The sequence below is a fragment of the Hoplias malabaricus genome, chromosome 11 (genome assembly GCF_029633855.1).
Source record: "Hoplias malabaricus isolate fHopMal1 chromosome 11, fHopMal1.hap1, whole genome shotgun sequence".
Taxonomy (NCBI): Eukaryota; Metazoa; Chordata; class Actinopteri; order Characiformes; family Erythrinidae; genus Hoplias; species Hoplias malabaricus.
The window spans coordinates 27894232-27913842 of NC_089810.1; the positions used below are offsets into that span (position 1 = coordinate 27894232).

Sequence of the window (19611 nt, forward strand, 5' to 3'; positions counted from 1 at the left end):
CCGCTGTTTGTGTTGCTGAATAATGATTGAGATTCAAAGTTTGATGTGGGCAATTTCATGTTGTGTTTGTTACCGTTGAAAAACTGTTCTGTGGTATATACCATTGAGAAAAATATGCGCCATTTTGCATGCATTAAATTGAGGCCTGGGCACGTCTACTGCGCGAAACTCCGCTTTAAGACTTTGCTGTCGGATTCGACCTCCCGCCGCGAAATTCCAGCGAAGTGAGACCACCGAACCGAACACCTCCATTCGTTTTAAACTGTGAATCGCTGATTCAAACTCCCCCTCCTCTCTCTCTCGTGAGAGTCACGTGAGCCTCGAACTCGCACCCAATCGAAAAAAGACACATCCCATTAGGGCGTGACCGCGCTGGCTTTGAAAAACAGTTCACATCGGCACATCAGACAGTGAGTTGAAAAAAAAGGAGAGTGAGTTGAGATCAGTTGAGTTGGGACACAAGTAGAGAGAACAACATAGTTCGCAACAGAAAGAAGTTCGCCCGTTCAGCCAAGAAGATCGGAAGCTCGACTCAGCTCAACCGCAGCTCAGAAGATCAGAAGCTCAACTCTTAACTTCACTTCCGCTCTGAACGCCTGCACGCGTTCTCTTTGTTCATCTCTTCAAGCTCCAAACCTCTCCAAAGCGAGACGCTTTCTTCTTCATGTCGACGAACGAAACAAAGAAGAACCTTAAAGACTTCACCAAAGCTCACAAGAGACGTCTTGAATTAGCTAGAGTATGAAGCCTTACTAATACGTCGAGTGATTTGAATATCTTCTTTTCTTTTAATCGTGTTTATGTTTTATCGCCCAATCTAAGTTTAATCTCATGACTGATCAAAGCAGGTGAACTTATTCGTGGCCAGAGTGAGAAACACCGCCGAAATAAAGAAAGTCGTAGAATAAGTAAGTTTATAGAATCGATTTTCAGTCCTGGATATGCAGTAACTAGCGAAACTTTTGTCCAAAACGTCCATATGGTTGGACACTCCTGCTCAAGACAGTAAGCCAAAGAGAGGATCCTGCCGCCTGCGTCATCACACTCCGGGTACGCCCGAGGTGACTCAACCGACGAAGAAAGACCTCCACGCTGACTCAGCCTGGACACTTCCGCGGGAGAACCGCGAGACCAAGTGAGACGCCTTCACTCCCATGACCTCATAGAGCCTCTGTATTTAACGAGTGGAAAAAGTAAGCTAAACTTACGCATCTCCAGAGCTGAAAATTGAATCAAGTCTCTTGATAAATTTTTGTATTAATTAAACCTCAGTTAGCAACACTTTAGTCACAAGCCAGAGCGCCTAGCTTATCTTTAAGGTCAATTCGGTTTCCCCTGCGGTGATGCCGTGAGATTACGAGGTTATGCTATGTTAATTAAATACCTTTCCTCTTATTAATAAAACTTTCATTATTTGAAATTACAGTGTGTACAGTTTGTTCATTAGAATTCCTGAAAATCCTGAAGTACTCACTTAGCTTGACTATTATCCATTCTCAAACTAATTATTAACGTTTTAATTGCTTAAGCCAATTATAAACTTTAATTAATATCATTAAGTCAAATATCAACGCCATTCAACGCTAACTCAAGGTCAACGCTATAAACACAAACTATAAATATAAATATAAAAATATATTTATATTTCACGGTGTGTGACCAACATACGCTACATGTGCGTCCGCCTCCGTCAGTCCGACTCTGCGCGTTCTTGACATTAATCTGTATTTTTATTATATTTTTATTATATTTATGTAGTTTACCTGTTTATTTTTGATTGTTATGTTATTTATTGTCTAATACTATTGTCTAAGAGGGCCATAGGAGGGAAACAACCCAGCAGCAGGACTGCTACCTCCTCTTTTGTGCAAGGAGGAACAGGAGGAGCAGTGCCAGAGCCCTGAAAAATTACCTTTCGAGGGCTGCACTGCCCTCCATGTGCTAGCCAGAGGTACACTGACTGCCATTAGGTACCGGGATGAGATCCTCAGACACATTGTGAGACCATATGCTGGTGCAGTGGGCCCTGGGTTCCTTCTGATGCATGACAATACTAAGCCTCGTGTGCCTGAAGTGTGCCAACAGTTCCTGCATGATTAAGGCATTGATCCTATGGACTGGCCTGCCCGTTCCCCAGACTTGAAAATCGCCGCCTCATCAGGAGCATGCCCAGGCATAGTAGGGAGGCCATACAGGCACATGGAGGCCACACACACTACTAAGCCTAATTTTAACTTGTCCTGAGGAATTTCCACTGAAGTTGGATCAGCCTGTAATTTGGCTGAAATTTCATGAAGTTGACCTTCTATGGCTGTTCCAATCAATAGGGCAGAATTCTAGCTAATCTCCTTTTCGAACAGCCCCAGACAAGAGACACTGAAAGTCAAACTAAGTTAATACTGCTGGATTTGAATTCAAAGACAAAGCCCTGGGGAACATTACAGATAACAAACCAGGCAATTAGAGGGACCTCTGAGCATTTGTACTGTGCCTCATCAAAGTCAACAACCCTCTAAAACAGGAGGTTCTCTGTCAGGGCTTGGTTTCCCTTAGAATTTTTTGCATAATCAGGATTTTGTGTTTTGGTGCAAAAATCAGTGGTGGATGAAGTACACAGACCATGTACTTGAGTTAAAGTACTGATACACAATGTAAAATATTACTCCAGTAAAAGTCCTCATTGTAGATCTCCACTTAAGTAAAAGTACAAAAGTATTTACCTTCAAATGTATTTAAGCACTGAATATAAAATTACCATGACGTATTAAGGCTCTAATGTACTACTATAATGTTTGTAACAAGCGCTGTCTCCTGAGTATTAAGCCCAATTTAAGGTTCTGTGTTGAACCTATGCCATAGACAGAAATGTAACTCGTCGCATCTGCAGTCGGATGAACATGGTTCAAGTTGCTCAAGTCAAGAAGTCTGAAAATATTAACTCCTCTACATTACACTCCCTAAATAGTGCACTTTAGAGATTCATAAACCTAATACCACTACATCACTATTATGTACTACACAGGGTTAAAGAAGATGTTGGAAATTTAGCTTTAGTGGTTTGACAGTGTAACTGCAGAGCAACACAGACACCAACACTAACGTCCTGTGTTTGTTTTTCTAGCCATGTGCTAGAAATGTGTTCTAGCCATGTGCTAGCCTGTGTTCTAGCTCTCGTTTCACACCCTAAGTCATGTTGTATTGTTTTGCTAAGTTCCAGTCTTGTTCTTGTTTTGTCTTGCTATGTTTCTAGTCATGTCGTGTTATTTCTTTGTTTTGTTATATTAAAGTATATGTGTTTTAGCGTTTGCGTCCACCTCCGTCAGTACGCCATCAATGAATCGTAACAAACACACAGGTATAGACTTTCACAGTGGCATATGACACTTTCAGGCTACGGAACACGCTGTGTTTTAGTCAACGCAAAAGCATAAATTGGCCTTTGGTGTGTTTTCTGCACCAGAACATATTTTTTTACTCATTTATGAACACTAGATTTTTGTTCTGCTTCTGGGGCTTCCCCCTAGTACAATTAACTTTTACTGTGCTGTACTGAAATTGTTAGGGAGTGGATGTGTTTTTTCCTACCCTCTTTCAAAAGTAACATAGTGTAGTTTCTGCAGTGCAGAGCTGAGAGTAGCAATGACAGAGGCTCTATGCTCCCCACTACAGGTCAGTGAAGCATCACAATGATTTTGAAACTGTAAGTTTAAGGTAACAATATTACATAGTACCACAAACCAGAAATGGACAAGCGGAAAAGATGATGATGATGATGATGATATTACATAGTGTTCCTTTAAGCTCTCTGTTCTGTCTGCATAGTTGCAGAGTATAGTCTGAGGTATTTTTGACTCTGTTTCTTAAACAGGCTATGATTTTGTTTTTCTGACACTTGTTTTTGTCTTTTGGACTTGTTTCTCTGTACTGATTTTGGGGTTTTGGAATATTTCTTCTCGTTTTGAACTCCCTTCACGTATAGTGTTTAATAAATCTCCAACTGACTCTTACCCTTGGTGAGTGATTTCTGACATCTACAGATCCATAAACCGTGTGTATAAATAGTAATTACTGATGACTCAAATACAGCCAAATACTAAACGGTACAAATAATTTTTTAATTCATAACACTTCCAAGAACAGCAAGTGATTACTTACATTCTGAAATCTGCACAACAGTTGATAAAAACAAAGCATGCCTTTGGTATTATTGGGTTTATACGGAGAAACTTTTTCACTTATTTTACCATACCATACCATAAACGTCAAGGAACGACAGATTTTCATAATGTAGTGGAGTAAAAAGTAAGATATTTGAAATCTAGTGGAGTTAAAGTAAAAAGTCACCCAAAATGGAAATACTTCAGTAAAGTACACCCAGTGGGCACTCATTATAGATGTGACATCATATTTGGGTTGGATTCTGGTCCCAACGTCACAACCAAATTTCAACATTAAAAAGGTTTTTTGTGAATATGACGCCAGCATTAACATTGAAATGCGACTTGAATTTGTTGATATTTTAAGCAGTATGTTTTTTTTTTTTTTGTTTTGCAACTAAAATTCTCATTGAAGTTCCAGTTCTTATCTACAGCTTTTCCATTAACATATTCCAAAACATTTTATGGCTTTGCTAATCACTAATTTATTTCTTTTTTGCAGAATTCTCAGACACCCCATTTAAACGTAAGGTGGCACATATCGTTATCTATAAATTATAACAAGCCACAGCTGAGGTGTAAAATGTGTTGAAGATCAGTAGCTCATGAGGCTGTTCAAGTCAAAACACTGGAGACACTGTTTAAAGAGGTAGCACTAGTGCTCAGACACTCCGTTTTGTCTGTTCTGGTAAAAACAAAATATATAATACATAATAAGCAAACAATATTATACAAACCAGATTCCAAAAAAGTTGGGACACTTAACAAATTGTGAATAAAAACTGAATGCAATGATGTGGAGGTGCCAACATCTAATATTTTATTCAGAATAGAACACAAATCACAGATCAAAAGTTTAAACTGAGAGAATGTATCATTTTAAGGGAAAAATATGTTGTTTCAAAATTTCATGGCGTCAACAAATCCCAAAAAAGTTGGGACAAGGTCATTTTTTACCACTGCGTGGCATCCCCCCTTCTTCTTACAACACTCAACAGACGTCAGGGGACAGAGGAGACCAGTTTCTCAAGTTTAGAAATAGGAATGCTCTCCCATTCATGTCTAATACAGGCCTTTAACTGTTCAATCGTCTTGGGCCTTCTCTGTTGCACCTTCCTCTTTATGATGCGCCAAATGTTCTCTATAGGTGAAAGATCTGGGCTGCAGGCTGGCCTTTTCAGTACCCGGATCCTTCTCCTACATAGCCATGATGTTGTGATTGCTGCAGAATGTGGTCTGGCATTATCTTGTTGAAAAATGCAGGGTCTTCCCTGAAAGAGATGACGTCTAGATGGGAGCATATGTTGTTCTAGAACCTGAACATAGTTCTCTGCATTTAATGGTGCCTTTCCAGACATGCAGGCTGCCCATGCCACAAGCACTCATGCAACCCCATACCATCAGTGATGCAGGCTTCTGAATGGAGCATTGATAACAACTTGGGTTATTCTTGTCCTCTCTGGTCCGGATGACATCTTTATGGTCGCAGTGTTCCATAAAGAACTTCAAATCGTGACTCATCTGGCCCAGTGCAAATGTCTGAGCTTGTGGAGCTTGCTTAGAAATGGCTTCCTCTTTGCACTGTAGAGTTTCAGCTGGCAATGGTGGATGGCACGGTGGATTGTGTTCACTGACGATGCTTTCTGGACGTATTCCTGAGCCCATTCTGTTCTTTCCTTGACAGTGGCATTCCTGTTTGAGGTGCAGTGACGTTTAAGGGCCCGGAGATCATGAGCATCCAGTAGAGTTTTACGGCCTTGACCCTTACGCACAGCAATTGTTCCAGATTCTCTGAATCTTTTGATGATGTTATGCACGGTTGATGATGATAACTTAAAAGTCTTTGCTATTTTACGCTGGGTAACACCATTCTGGTATTGCTGCACTATCTTTCTGTGCAACAATGGTGGAATTGGTGATCCTCTTACCATCTTGGCTTCAGAGACACACTGACACTCTGAGAAGCCCTTTTTATACCCAATCATGTTGTCAATTGACCTAACTAGTGTTAATTGGTCTTCCAGCTGTTCATTGTATGCTCAATTCCCTTTTTCCAGCCACTTATTGCTACTTGTCCCTACTTTTTTGGGATTTGTTGACACTGTGAAATTTTGAATCAACATATTTTTCCTTTAAAATGTTACATTTACTCAGATTAAACTTTTGAGCTGTCATCTTTGTTCTATTACGAATAAAATATTGAGATCTCCACATCATTGCATTCAGTTTTTATTCACAATTTGTTTAGTGTCCCAACTTTTTTGGAATCCGGTTTGCATAATGCCTGGTGATTAAAAATGTCCTTATTATGTTTTCAAGGAAACTCATGATTTGCCCCAGACAGATGTGGTGGAGGAGGAAGGCACAGATAGTGAATATTGTGTATAACATTATTTGTGTGTAAGAGAGTAAGAATGAAGAGAGGGATTATTTATTTTGTACGTTATAAACTGATTAACCTTAACATTAAAACCACTCACATTTGAGGTAAAAACATGGTTAATCATGTAATAATTGCACATGTTAATATCTGAAACAAAGCAAATCTGATCCACCTCCCAACATTACTGTTTAAAACAGGTGGGGAATTGATTGAGAGTCCAAAACAGTTTTTTTAAAATAGTTCGGCACAAATTATTTTAATTTTATGGGGACTGATATATTTTATAACTTGATTTAAATGTAAATTATCTAAAATATTTGTTTCATTACCTTAATTATATATTAAATGTGATTTTTAGATATTACTTATTTTTTTACTTTATTTTTATTTGTTATTGAAAGCTATTTGAAATATATTTGTAAATGTAGAATAATGTCAATGCAGTAAAATTCTGCTTTAATCTCACGTTGTATATTTCTGTTTTTGTGCTGCACTTACACAAATTTGCTATGATTGTGACTGGGTATGTATTTATTTATTTATATCTTATATATTTTACATTCTTTATGTTTACATGTGATCTTGCGAATACTGATTTATAGTGTGAAACATTAAATACACAGCACAAATTATGAGTTATGGTTTTAAAAAACATCAAAAAAAAGAAGATGTCACAATGACCTAAAATTTGGTAAACAACCACTATGCAGACATCAGAAGGATACCAGGAAAAGGGTGTCTAAAAAAACTTCTAAATTCAACCATATTTCGACTGTCGGCTGACGCCAGAGAATGACATTGTCTCAATGTCCTTTCAACTGAGGAAAACGATTAAAGGAAGAAGGGCTTTTATTTACCTCATCAGAAATCTGACCTCCAAATGTCACCCAGGTACCTGGAGAAGAGAGAAGAAAGGAGAAGAAAGAGGAAGGATAATTTAAACTTTGAAGCTCTTATTGCTCCTCTGATGCAGGTTTCAAGCATAAAGTCCATTTATTTAGGTGTTTCACACATCTGTCAGACTCCCTCTATCCAATCATACATGATTATGTCAGATACATTTGCTCTGGCTGAGATTCCAGTACCTGGGGAGTGGGAGGTTACAACTAATGCCTCGAATTTATTCTCAGCACTGTCTGATCAAACCTGAGTAAACACTGATTTATATAATATAGCATAAGCATTTCAAATAATGTGCAATTTTATACATTCATTCATTCATTTATTATCTGTAACCGCTTATCCAATTCAGGGTCGCGTTGGGTCCAGAGCCTACCTGGAATCATTGGGCGCAAGGCGGGAATACACCCTGGAGGTGGCGCCAGTCCTTCACAGGGCAACACAGACACACACACACACATTCACTCACACACTCATACCTACGGACACTTTTGAGTCACCAATCCACCTACCAACGTGTGTTTTTGGACTGTGGGAGGAAACCGGAGCACCCGGAGGAAACCCACGCGGACACGGGAAGAACACATCAACTCCTCACAGACAGTCACCCGGAGCGGGAATCGAACCCACAACCTCCAGGCCCCTGGAGCTGTGTGACTGCGACACTACCTGCTGCTGCCACCGTGCCGCCCCAATTTTATACAAAGCTTTATAATTCCCATTACATTTCCAATACATAGATGTGTAATGTTCAAAGCCTGAGATTCCATTTATTTAAATTACAGCCACCATTTAGTAGAAATTATTCATTGTTCAGGAAACATCTCTAAATGGATTAGTCATTAGATAACCCACTAGCAATTCAAAGTGAAATAAAATGAACAAAACAAGTTTTCAGAACCAAAGATGGAAACTCAGTGGTGACTCGCCACAACCCTGCAAAACTTGTGACACCACCAGATGAAAAGTACTTTCAGCTTTGAAAGACCGGAAAATTTCTTCTTTTATATCTCATGCCTTAGTATAAGTTCACATTTTTAATTTTTGACTGGAATATATGGTGATTTACAGGCACATCAGACTTATATATACAGAAAGGAATTAGTGCCAAATTGAAAAACAATCACTGTAATATGCCATTGTGAAATGAAATTCACACACGTCATTGCTTTTCCAAACTCACAAGAAGAATATGTGCCAAAACTTAAAGCAAAAACATTATTACATTGTTTGACCTCTTTACTGAAAAACTATACACAGGGATTTGCATTTAATATCAAAATGAAATACAGCCACCTCAAAATGTAATCAGTACACAACATCGTCTCACTGAAATGCAATAGACGTGAGATTACTTTTAACGCAGAAGTGCTGAAAACGTTCTATAAAGAAAAACAAATACTCATTACATTGATTTAATGTTGCTGTCTCTTACCAGAAAAAAATAATATATGTTGATATATTATTTAAAGAATAACATGCTGAATTATTGTCAGAATTGAACACAAACCACCTAAAATGCAATCAGCTCAACTGTATTTTATTCCACTGTGTGGCGCTGTGATTGCGCCAAAACAAAATGCAAAGCAGGGATTGAATTTCAGCTGAGAGCAGTGCTGTATTCGTACCACAATTGAAAAGCCATCACTATTCAATCACAGCAGTATACTGATTTTGGGGTGTGGTTCTTCAAGGGTTCTAGACTGTGGTTCATGGACAGGGGCATATCTAATGTGACATTTATGTATAAAGAATTAATTTGATTCTTAAAGTCAGTCAGCTTCATTGTCATCACAGAATGAAATGTTGTTTCTCCAAGACACGGCGCTAACATTAGTTCTGTCTGAAAGCAGTTGTTAGTTCTCAGCTCTGACATGCTGCTCTCAGTGCCGCCACAAAACCAGAGGCGTATAGAGGGAGAGTTATGCCAACGGAAGTCCAAAATGCTTGGTGGTCACATGACACATGACCAATAGTTCCAGGAAGCTCGTATTTTAAATGCATAGAGTCAGGGAGAGCACATCAAGGTGTATGTCATTACATATAACCTTAAAAAAAATAAATTGCTGCTATTTCAGTATTAATGTGAAAATCTGGCAATACTTGCCTCATATGTACATTTTAGACTATATTATCTCAGTTACATACGTATTCCCAGACAGCGAGCGTATATTATATATATATATATTATGCGGTCCACAGGCATAAAAAGGCTGGCACACCACTGACTGTAGACAACTGCTGGTCCACCATCGGACCACTCAAATTATTGTCCTGTACATGATAACTCATTTTTTATCTCCTCAAACAGATTTTAAATTCACAGAGACTTTTATTCTGGAAAACAAACTAATACAAATAATACCAACAACTATGAGAGATATAATAATGAGTTTAAGCCTGATATAAAATGATTATGCTAAAAATGTTGACACTGTTGTCTTAAAATTATTTACTAATCTTATTTATAACGGATAACAAAAGAACCTAATGAAGGAAAAAAATATAGATTGGATTGTGAATGGAAAAGTGCTAAATGAAAAGGGTGGAGTGCTCTCTCCAGGTTGGAAGTGAGATCCTGCCTCAAGTGGAGGAGTTTAAATACCTCGGGGTCTTGTTCACGAGTGAGGGAAAGATGGAGCGTGAGATTGACAGGCGGATCGGTGCAGCGTCAGCAGTAATGCGAGCTCTGTACCGTTCCGTTGTGGTGAAGAGAGACCTGAGCAGAAAAGCAAAGCTCTCGATTTACTGTTAAATCTACGTCCAAACCCTCACCTATGGTCACGAGCTTTGGGTAGTGACCGAAAGAACGAGATCGCGGGTACAAGCGGCTGAAATGATTTTTCTCCACAGGGTGTCTGGACTCTACCTTAGAGACAGGGTTAGGAGCTCGGACATCCGGGAGAGACTTGGAGTGGAGCCGCTGCTCCTCCACGTTGAGAGGAGCCAGTTGAGGTGGTTCGGGCATCTGGTACGGATGCCTCCTGGATGCCTTCCTGGTGAGGTGTACCGGGCATGTCCAATGGGGAGGAGGCCCCAGGGCAGACCAAGAACACGCTGGAGGGACTACATGTCTCGACTGGCCTGGTGCCACGGATCACGGGGCGGACTGACAGAGGCGGACGCACTCGCTAAAACTCAGAAAACTTTTAATTAAACAAAACAGAAAACTACAGAACAGCATACAACAGAAAGGAAACACGATGACTGAAAAACAAATGAAAAACAACGGAAACAAAACAAGGACGTGAAAAGCAATGAACTAGAAACAGCTGAGACAGAGACAGAGACAGAGACGTGAGAACATTACCGACTTGACATGACAAAGTACAAAGAACGAATGACCAACAAACAGGAAGGGGACTTAAATACAAGACACTGATGAGACGCACCTGAGACATAACAAGGGGGCAGGGTAACAAATGACAGACGAGGAGGCAGAACAAAAGCGTAGACAGGGGCGGAGACAAGGACAATAACAAACAAAGCCATGTGCAAATAAAGCACATGGTGGGGACAACAGACTTGACAGGACGAGGGCGTGACAGATGCCCCCCCCTGAACGCGCAACTCCCGGGGCGCGTACACCTAAACCCCCCAGGAGCTGGCACAGGAGAGGGCACGGAAAACAAGATAGACTAGGATAAGACAAGGAACCATGGGAGACAGGACTCAGGACAAGACGGGAACAGACAAAGGATATGAAGCAGGGAACTTGACAGGACTGGATCTATGAGACGGGACATGACATGAGACTGACAAAGGGGGGCAACAAGAGACTGGAAAGGAGACGGGACAGGTGATGGAATGGAGAACTGGGAATGGACAGGGGACTGGACATGAGACAAGACAGAGAATTGAAACAGTGGCTGGACAGGAGACAAGACAGGTGATTGAACACTGGACGGATACAGGGACTGAACATGTTTGGGGACAGAAGACTGGACATGATTAACAGGGGACTGGACATGAGACGAGACAGAGGGTTGAAACAGGGACTGGACTGGGGGCAAGACAGGTGATTGAACACTGGACGGACATGGGAACTGGACTTGACTAGGCAGGGGAACAGGGACCAAGACATTCAGAGGGACAGACACAAATACAGTGACAGGGACTGGGACAGAGACAAAGGCTGACACGGGCACAGGGACAAGGACAGAGACAGGAACCAGGACAGGGACAGACAAGGGAACCAAAATAACAGGTGGGTGCCCAGGACTGGCAAATGGTTGTGGGGCAGTCTGAGGAACCAGCCTGGGCACAGTTCTAGGGATCGGCCCCGAAGTCCTTGGGGCCGTCCCATGGACACGACCAGGAGCGGTCGGAGCCACATTCACAGGGGCAGAAACGGCCGTAGCCACAGTCACAGGGGCAGAAACGGCCATAGCCACAGTCACAGGGGCAGAAACGGCCATAGCCACAGTCACGGGGGGAGAAACGGCTGTAGCCACAGTCACGGGGGGAGAAACGGCCATAGCCACAGTCACGGGGGCAGCCGCGGCTGAAGGAGCCGCCATTACGAAGACAGGAGACCTTGCGACGACGTCCACGGAGGCAGGGGGACCTGCGACGGCGTCCACGGAGGCAGGGGGACCTGCGACGGCGTCCACGGAGGCAGGGGGGGCGGGCGCCGCGCTCACGAAGACAGGAGAGGCGGGCGCCGCGCTCACAAAGACAGGAGAGGCGGGCGCCGCGCTCACAAAGACAGGAGAGGCGGGCGCCGCGCTCACAAAGACAGGAGAGGCGGGCGCCGCGCTCACGGAGACTGGAGAGTCGGGCGCCGCGCTCACGAGGACAGGAGCGGCTGGAGGCGCCGCGTTCACGGGGACAGGAGCGGCTGGAGGCGTCGCATTCACGAGGACAGGAGTGGCTGGGGCCACGCTCACGGAGACTGGAGAGGCGGGCGCCACGCTCACGGAGACTGGAGAGGCGGGCGCTGCGCTCACAGAGACTGGAGTGATTGGAGGAGCTGCGCCCAGTGGAGCAACAGCGGTAAGCCTTACTGCGATGACGTCCTCGGAAGCAGGGGGACCTGCGACGACGTCCACGGAGGCAGGAGAACCTGCGACGACGTCCACGGAGGCAGGGGCTTGTGCTGCTCGTTGGGCTCGCGTTGGAGCTGTAGAGGGTTTAGGGGGTTTGATGGGCACACTCATGAGGGATGTCATCGACCATGGATCCCCCAGAGATGTGCCCCTGTTAGCCTCCTCTTTCTTGCCCTGAGGATGGAGGCTAACAGCCCCAACCCTCAACCCCCCCAAAAAAATTTCCCCGGACCTGAGGGGGTAATCCAACATCGACGGAGTGACTCCAGCACGTTTTTTACGTCGGTTCCTACGATTCCCGCTGGAGTAATCCGTCGACTCTTGAATCAAGTCCTCTGTTAGGGGATCAGTAACCGCGCCCGGCCAGAGCTGATGCCGTCGACTCCAGTCTGAGGCTGCTCTTAACGCCTCCTACACAGGATCTTTGGGGCTTGTTCGAAATGGAGTCCAGCGAATAGCACCCCTCCTAACGAAGTAGTCCGAGCTAGCTGCGTCCATATAGTGGTTGGTCATTATGTCACGGATCACGGGGCGGACTGACAGAGGCGGACGCACTCGCTAAAACTCAGAAAACTTTTAATTAAACAAAACAGAAAACTACAGAACAGCATACAACAGAAAGGAAACACGATGACTGAAAAACAAATGAAAAACAACGGAAACAAAACAAGGACGTGAAAAACAACGAACTAGAAACAGCTGAGACAGAGACGTGAGAACATTACCGACTTGACATGACAAAGTACAAAGAACGAATGACCAACAAACAGGAAGTGCAGGAAGGGGACTTAAATACAAGACACTGACGAGACGCACCTGAGACAGATAACAAGGGGGCAGGGTAACAAATGACAGACGAGGAGGCGGAACAAAGGCGGAGACAGGGGCGGAGACAAGGACAATAACAAACAAAGCCATGTGCAAATAAAGCACATGGTGGGGACAACAGACTTGACAGGACGAGGGCGTGACACCTGGGAACGCCTTTTTTGGACTTAAAAAAATGTCTAGGCGGAATTTTGCAAACGTCTGGGATTTTGTTTTTCTAGAGCTTACATAGAATTTGAAAGTGAAAGTAGAAAGTGAAAATAGAAAGTGTTTCGTTCACAAACTAGCCCCGCCCTCACCTACTCTGTTTGGTTCGCTTGAGTGAGAAGGGGGAGAGGTGAAGTAGCCTAAAATCTTCGGATTGCACAGTCTGACTGTAGAGCTACCATTACTGGTCGATAATCTTCTCTGTAAACATTTAATTGGTCAGTTTGCACGTCAGCAGTCCTTGTTTACATCAGGCAAAACTCATGTACCTACCCTCATCTCGAGCAGCTATGCCGAAACATAAAGGTAAGTTCTCGGATGAATTAAAAAAGAAATTCCCATCTTTTGTGTAGCAAATAAAGGTGTAAATGACATAAAACACACATAGCACACATTGGTTCGGCTAAGCATACAATGGCAGCGACGGGCGAAAGCTCATCACAGTATGTTAAGTAATGTTCAAACACCTACACCAAAGTTCCCCAATAGGTGGCCCACAAGAGCTAAACCTTTGGCCGGACACCAACACAGCCAGTCACATTGGGTTTGTTTCCTTGAATTTCTGTACATGAAATTCCAAATTTGTTGATGCTCCTGCTAGAATACCAGTGCTATATACCAGTACCAGAACAAAATGCTGGAGGGTTTACAGCGCTGACTGCTGGCCTCACACTAGGGCTGGTCAATATGGACAAAAAAAATCATATCTTGATATATTTTAGCTGAATGGCGATATATGATACAATATATTGCTGTGAAAAATAATGTGAAAAAATATTTTATATATATATATATATATATATATATATATATATATATATATATATATATATATATATATATATATTTATATTTTATAACCAGAACATTCAGTTTTATGTACTGTACTTTATGTACTCTCTACTTCATCTCTCAATATTCAAATGAAAATCAAATGTCCATGAATGTTTAAAGGTTTTCATTGGCTGTCTTAACTATTCCCCATAATTGTACATTGAACAAAATTCAGTTGTAAAGCAAAGCTAAACAAGATGTCAGAAAAAAAAAATAATTTATCAAAATAAAGACTGAAGTACATGACAAATGACTTTATTAACTTATAGACCTACAGTGTCTGTAATTAAGTGCTTTTAAGAACAGTGTAAAGGCTTCGGCTATGTGCATTCAGTATGGACTTCTGGGAAATATCTCATCTGCAGACGTAGTTTTAATCTACCAATCTTCAATTAAATGGATAGTCATGCTCAAATATGGCTCACAGGTGCGACTTGACTATATATCTGTCATCAAGGCAACATATTTTATTGTCGTGAGCCGGCTGGAAAGGCTCTGTCCAACTTAAATGTACATGTTAGGCAGCACTTCTCATGCAAAGAAATTGCGACTGGGAAATTGGTATCGTGGATCAAGGGTTAAAGAATGCCAAAAGGAGGTAGAATCAAAATGCGTTAGGAATACCAGCCTATTTCACCACTTACAACAGTGGCACAAACATCTGTTAAACTCCAAGGTGCTACTACTGTTCTGAAGCTTTCATGTCCCAGTACCACTAAACCAGTTCAGACAACATGGCAAGCTTCATTAGCTAATGCTGTGCATTGCGAAAAGAAAAGTACGCAGTGGCATGGTTTTATTAAGGCGGTAGTTTATTACATAGCAAAGGGTATGCTCCCCATCTATACAGTAGAGAAAAAGTGCTCCAAAAGACCTGTTAGTCTGTTTGTGCCCCTTATCTGACTCCATTGGCCACAGCACTGAATGAAGGACAGCCAATTCTGGCTATTCGTTTGCTTAATAAAATGACAGCCAATGAGAAGCACGTTCTCTGTTTAGGAGTTGTGGAGTATCCTCCTTTCCCTCCAGCTGAGGGAGAGCAGTGTGTCTCAAACAAATCAGTCACAACAGTTTCAAAGCACTCCAAATCTGAATGCGCTCCTGGCATCCATAAACCACAGGCTTTATTAAAGAACCCTTGAAGAACCACGCCCCAAAATCAGTAGAGGACTGTGATTGGATAGTGATTGCTTTTCAATACAGCACTGCTCTCAGCTAAAATGCAATCTCAGAGTGGAATACAATACAGTTGAGCTAATTGCATTTTAGGTGGTTTGTGACACAAATTCAGCATTTTATTCTTTAAATGGAAATCAACACGCATTGTTTTTTTTTTGGTAAGTGACATAGCAACATCAAACAAATGTAATAGTTATTTTCATTATGGCACATTTTCAGCACATCTGTGTTTAAAAGTAATCTCAAGTGTATTGCATCTCAATGTGACGTTTATTTTTGAATTGTCTTACGATGTAAAGCAATACAGTGGTGAATCTTGAGATGCTAACGCTGTCAATAAAGTAGTTGCAATACAAGGGCATACAATGTTTACATCCAGCTTCTTGTAGTAGAATGGATGGGATAGAAGAATGGATTCTGAGAAGTTATTCAAGACTGATTTAAAGGAAACTGTTTAAGTTTATAAATAGAGTCCAGTGTTTGACACCAAGCTTCCACTGCAGATCTGGCTTGACACAGTGCTCAAAATTTACTGCTCAGTACTCATTAAGCAGCAGGGACCAGGGGGAGTTTTTCTGCCAAACGGCTTGCTGCAGCGGGGGTTATTCAGGGTCATCCTGTGGGGATGAGTACAGCTGAGAGATAGGAGTGCTTATTACCATAATCCCTTCCATGCTGAACTTCACTGCTGCTGTAAGGTGGCAAAAAGCCATGGAAGCTGAGTTACATCACAGCCTTGACACTTTAGAACTGCTGGATTCAGCAATTGTGGCATTTGTTCTGTCTCTGCTGGAGGATTTTGGGTCTGTAATGGTTAAGAGTCTCCAAGCTTTCATCAGCCAAAAAACCTGCTTCAAAGTAGCTGCAGTGATGAGTACAGTCATAACTATTACAGATATGTCATACAAGATGAGATGATTTCAAGTTGTCTGCAAGATAATTTCAGGTTGGTTTGATTCTGTGACCTAAGCCACAAGAAATCAACCACATTCTGTTTGGGTCATCTCATTTGTTTTTAATCATCACCACAGTCACCCACTTGTAGTCAGCGCAAGTTATGGTCAGCTTTTGACATTCTCCAATTGGTGCCTATTTTCATGGTCACTGTCGTAGTCAGTTTGAATATGCTGATTTTTTATCTTAAACAAGTTGTATGTGAGTGATGTGAACTTTGCAGATATAAAAGAAAAAATAGAATTCTTACTGTGGCAAAATGTAATGCACTGCATATTCCTGCTTTAAGGAGAAAATGCAACTAAACAAGGGTGTAGAATTGGCTTTGTTGTTTTCCGTAATATGTGAGAGGTTGTGACTGTGTGAAAAGTGCAACTCGTATTGATTATGTGCATATTATTTTTACATGAGAAACAATTCCATAGGTTTTTATACTGCCCTGGTGGCAACTATTAAAAAAAAAAAACATAGATAATATGGTAAGAAAACTGTTGCAAACCCAAATCTCCCTACAGACTTCACACACACCAAGCCTCAAGTTACACAGCCTTACCCAATACACCCAAAATTCACAAAATTATAGAGAGGTGTGTTATGTATTTTTGCAATAAATCGGATTTGTCGTATTTAATAAATTTGCAATTAAAAATAAGAAATCCCCCATTTAAATGAATCAGCAGAATATTCAGATTCAAATATTAACTGCCATCGATGATTTCACAGTCACTCTCTAACTGCCACAGAGTCTCACAGACACAGCACACAAGCACGGCCCCTCATCTCTCTCACTGATACACACTCACCCACCCACCCCACAAACAAACACACACACACACACAGAGGCACAAAAACAGACACACACACTGATTAGCCATAAGTTTCTGACCACATCTCTCTACACTCACACTCCATTCTCTCAGCTCCACTGATCAGACAGGACAACTTTGTAGTTCCACAACTAAAAAAAGTAGTCCATCTGTTGCTCTACATACTTTGTTAGCACACTTTCCCCTTGTTCTTCAATGGTTAGGACACCCACAAAGCAGGTATGATTACTCTCAGCGCCTCAGTGACACTGATGTGGTGGTGGTGTTAGTGTGTGTTTTGCTCTTATGAGTGAATCAGACACAACAGTGCTGCTAGTGTTTTTAAAACCATCCATCAACCAAAAACATTTAACAAACAGCCTCCTGTGTCCACTGATGAAGGACTAGAGGATGACCAATACACACTACTGTGTGCTATGAGCTACTCTCTGACATTACATTTTCAAGATAGTCCAATAAGTTTGACTGGATTTACTGAAGAATTTCCTTTTTGGATGATGTTTTACTTTAACTCTACTACATTATGAATATCTGCCATTCCTTTTGTTTTATGTGTGAATAAAACCGTAATGTATCTGAACATATCTCCCTGTTCCACACAGCTCAAAGCGCGACACACAGCGGCACCATTGCTAGGAGACAAAAGAACACAGTCACCACGCTAAAACAAGTGAATATATATATATATATATATATATATATATATATATATATATATATATATATATATATATATATATATATATATGAATATATCATATATATATATATGAATATATCATATATATATATATTATATATATGAATATATATATATATATATATATATATATATATTTTTTTTTTTTTTTTATTGTGATTACTGTACGTAATCACTTTCAGTTCTTAGAACTGTTATGAACTAATAAAATGATTTGTACCATTTATTTGGCTGTATTTGAGTCAGTAACTATTATTCTATGGAGGAACAAACCTGCCACAATTGAAAAAAAATTTAATAAAATTAATAATAATAATTAATTATTTCCTTCATAATAATGATAATACATCTAATAATATATAAAAACCTATATTAAACCTTCTTATGTATTAATTTTAATGTTTATTCATTTATTTCTATAAATATATATTATTTGCATTCATTTATTTCCTGACTTTTTTTCTTTCCGTTTTTCCTTGTTTTTATATGATAATAAGGGGGCTGTCCATCAATCATGTCATTTGGACAGCCCCCTAAACATTCTTCAGTCTAAACATTATTTGATTTTTCAATGCCCAATGCCATAGATCAGCTGTACATGTCTCAGGTGTCCTTGTGTGTATATAAGTCCCTTTGTTTCAGTGCTCTGGTGTTGTGTGCGTAGATATAGGTTTCTCAGTCCTTCTGTGTACATGTGTCTACCCCAGTTCATGGCTGTCTCCTGTCTGTCTTTGGTTAAGTTCATAGTTTAGTCTTGTGAAGTTCCATGTATTTACACATGTATATTTTGATTCTGTCCTTGTTTAAATAAAATTCCTTGGGTTTACATCCATCTCCTCGTCCTCCCTGCGCAGCCATGACACCCCGCGGTTATTCTGCTGCCAATAACGGAGCTGTGGGAGACACGTCTCTCTATGCAGCTCCTCTGCTCCAGGAATGAAAGGCTTCATTTCACTGAGGTGAGCAGCTGCTTCTCTGTTCAGATCTGACACCAACCATCACCCTGATATTTGTGCTCTCTGACACTTCTATTAGAAACAATTGCTCTAGACTTGACTGCTAAGCCTGAATGTGAAAAACACACCCCCTTCATTAGCATATATTGAGGTGGAAATACAAAATTAAATACAGTAAATATAAAAATATAAAATATATAGTTAAAAATATAAATACAGAAAAAAGAGCCATGTGGTGACTTACAAGCTCCTCAGTCTATGTGTACATTTTGCATACAGTTGCAAGTACAAGGCCTTACACGCTATTGCAAAGTTAGTTTTTATTTATTTTGTATATGCAACATTTCCGAGTGTGATCTCTCAGCTCAGTGGGCCTCTCAGTCAGTGATTATTGAGAAGCAGTGAGTGGAGCACAATAATTTGGGGGTTATTGTGTGTGTGAGCTCTGTGGGTGTGGGGAGATGCAAAGAGACTAGAGGGGAAGGGGGCTGTGGTGAGTCTTGACTCTTGGCATCTGATATTCATTGTGGTGAAGCAACACATAGGAGAGAGAAAGGGGAAGTGGGACTTTTTCATAAAAAATTGTATGCTTTGAATGTATTGTGGAGATGTGGAAATTGTGCATACATTTGTAAGTA

At 41.0% G+C, this 19611-nt stretch overlaps 1 protein-coding gene across 1 annotated transcript in view; it reads right to left on the reverse strand.

Annotated features, from left to right (window-relative positions):
- Positions 1-19611, reverse strand: part of kcnab1a (potassium voltage-gated channel subfamily A regulatory beta subunit 1a) — a 258469-nt gene that overhangs the window by 97626 nt on the left and 141232 nt on the right. Inside the window, exon 3 of the mRNA XM_066684849.1 lies at positions 7398-7435. Coding sequence (XP_066540946.1) covers positions 7398-7435 — 38 coding nt within the window. The remainder of the gene's footprint in view (positions 1-7397; positions 7436-19611) is intronic.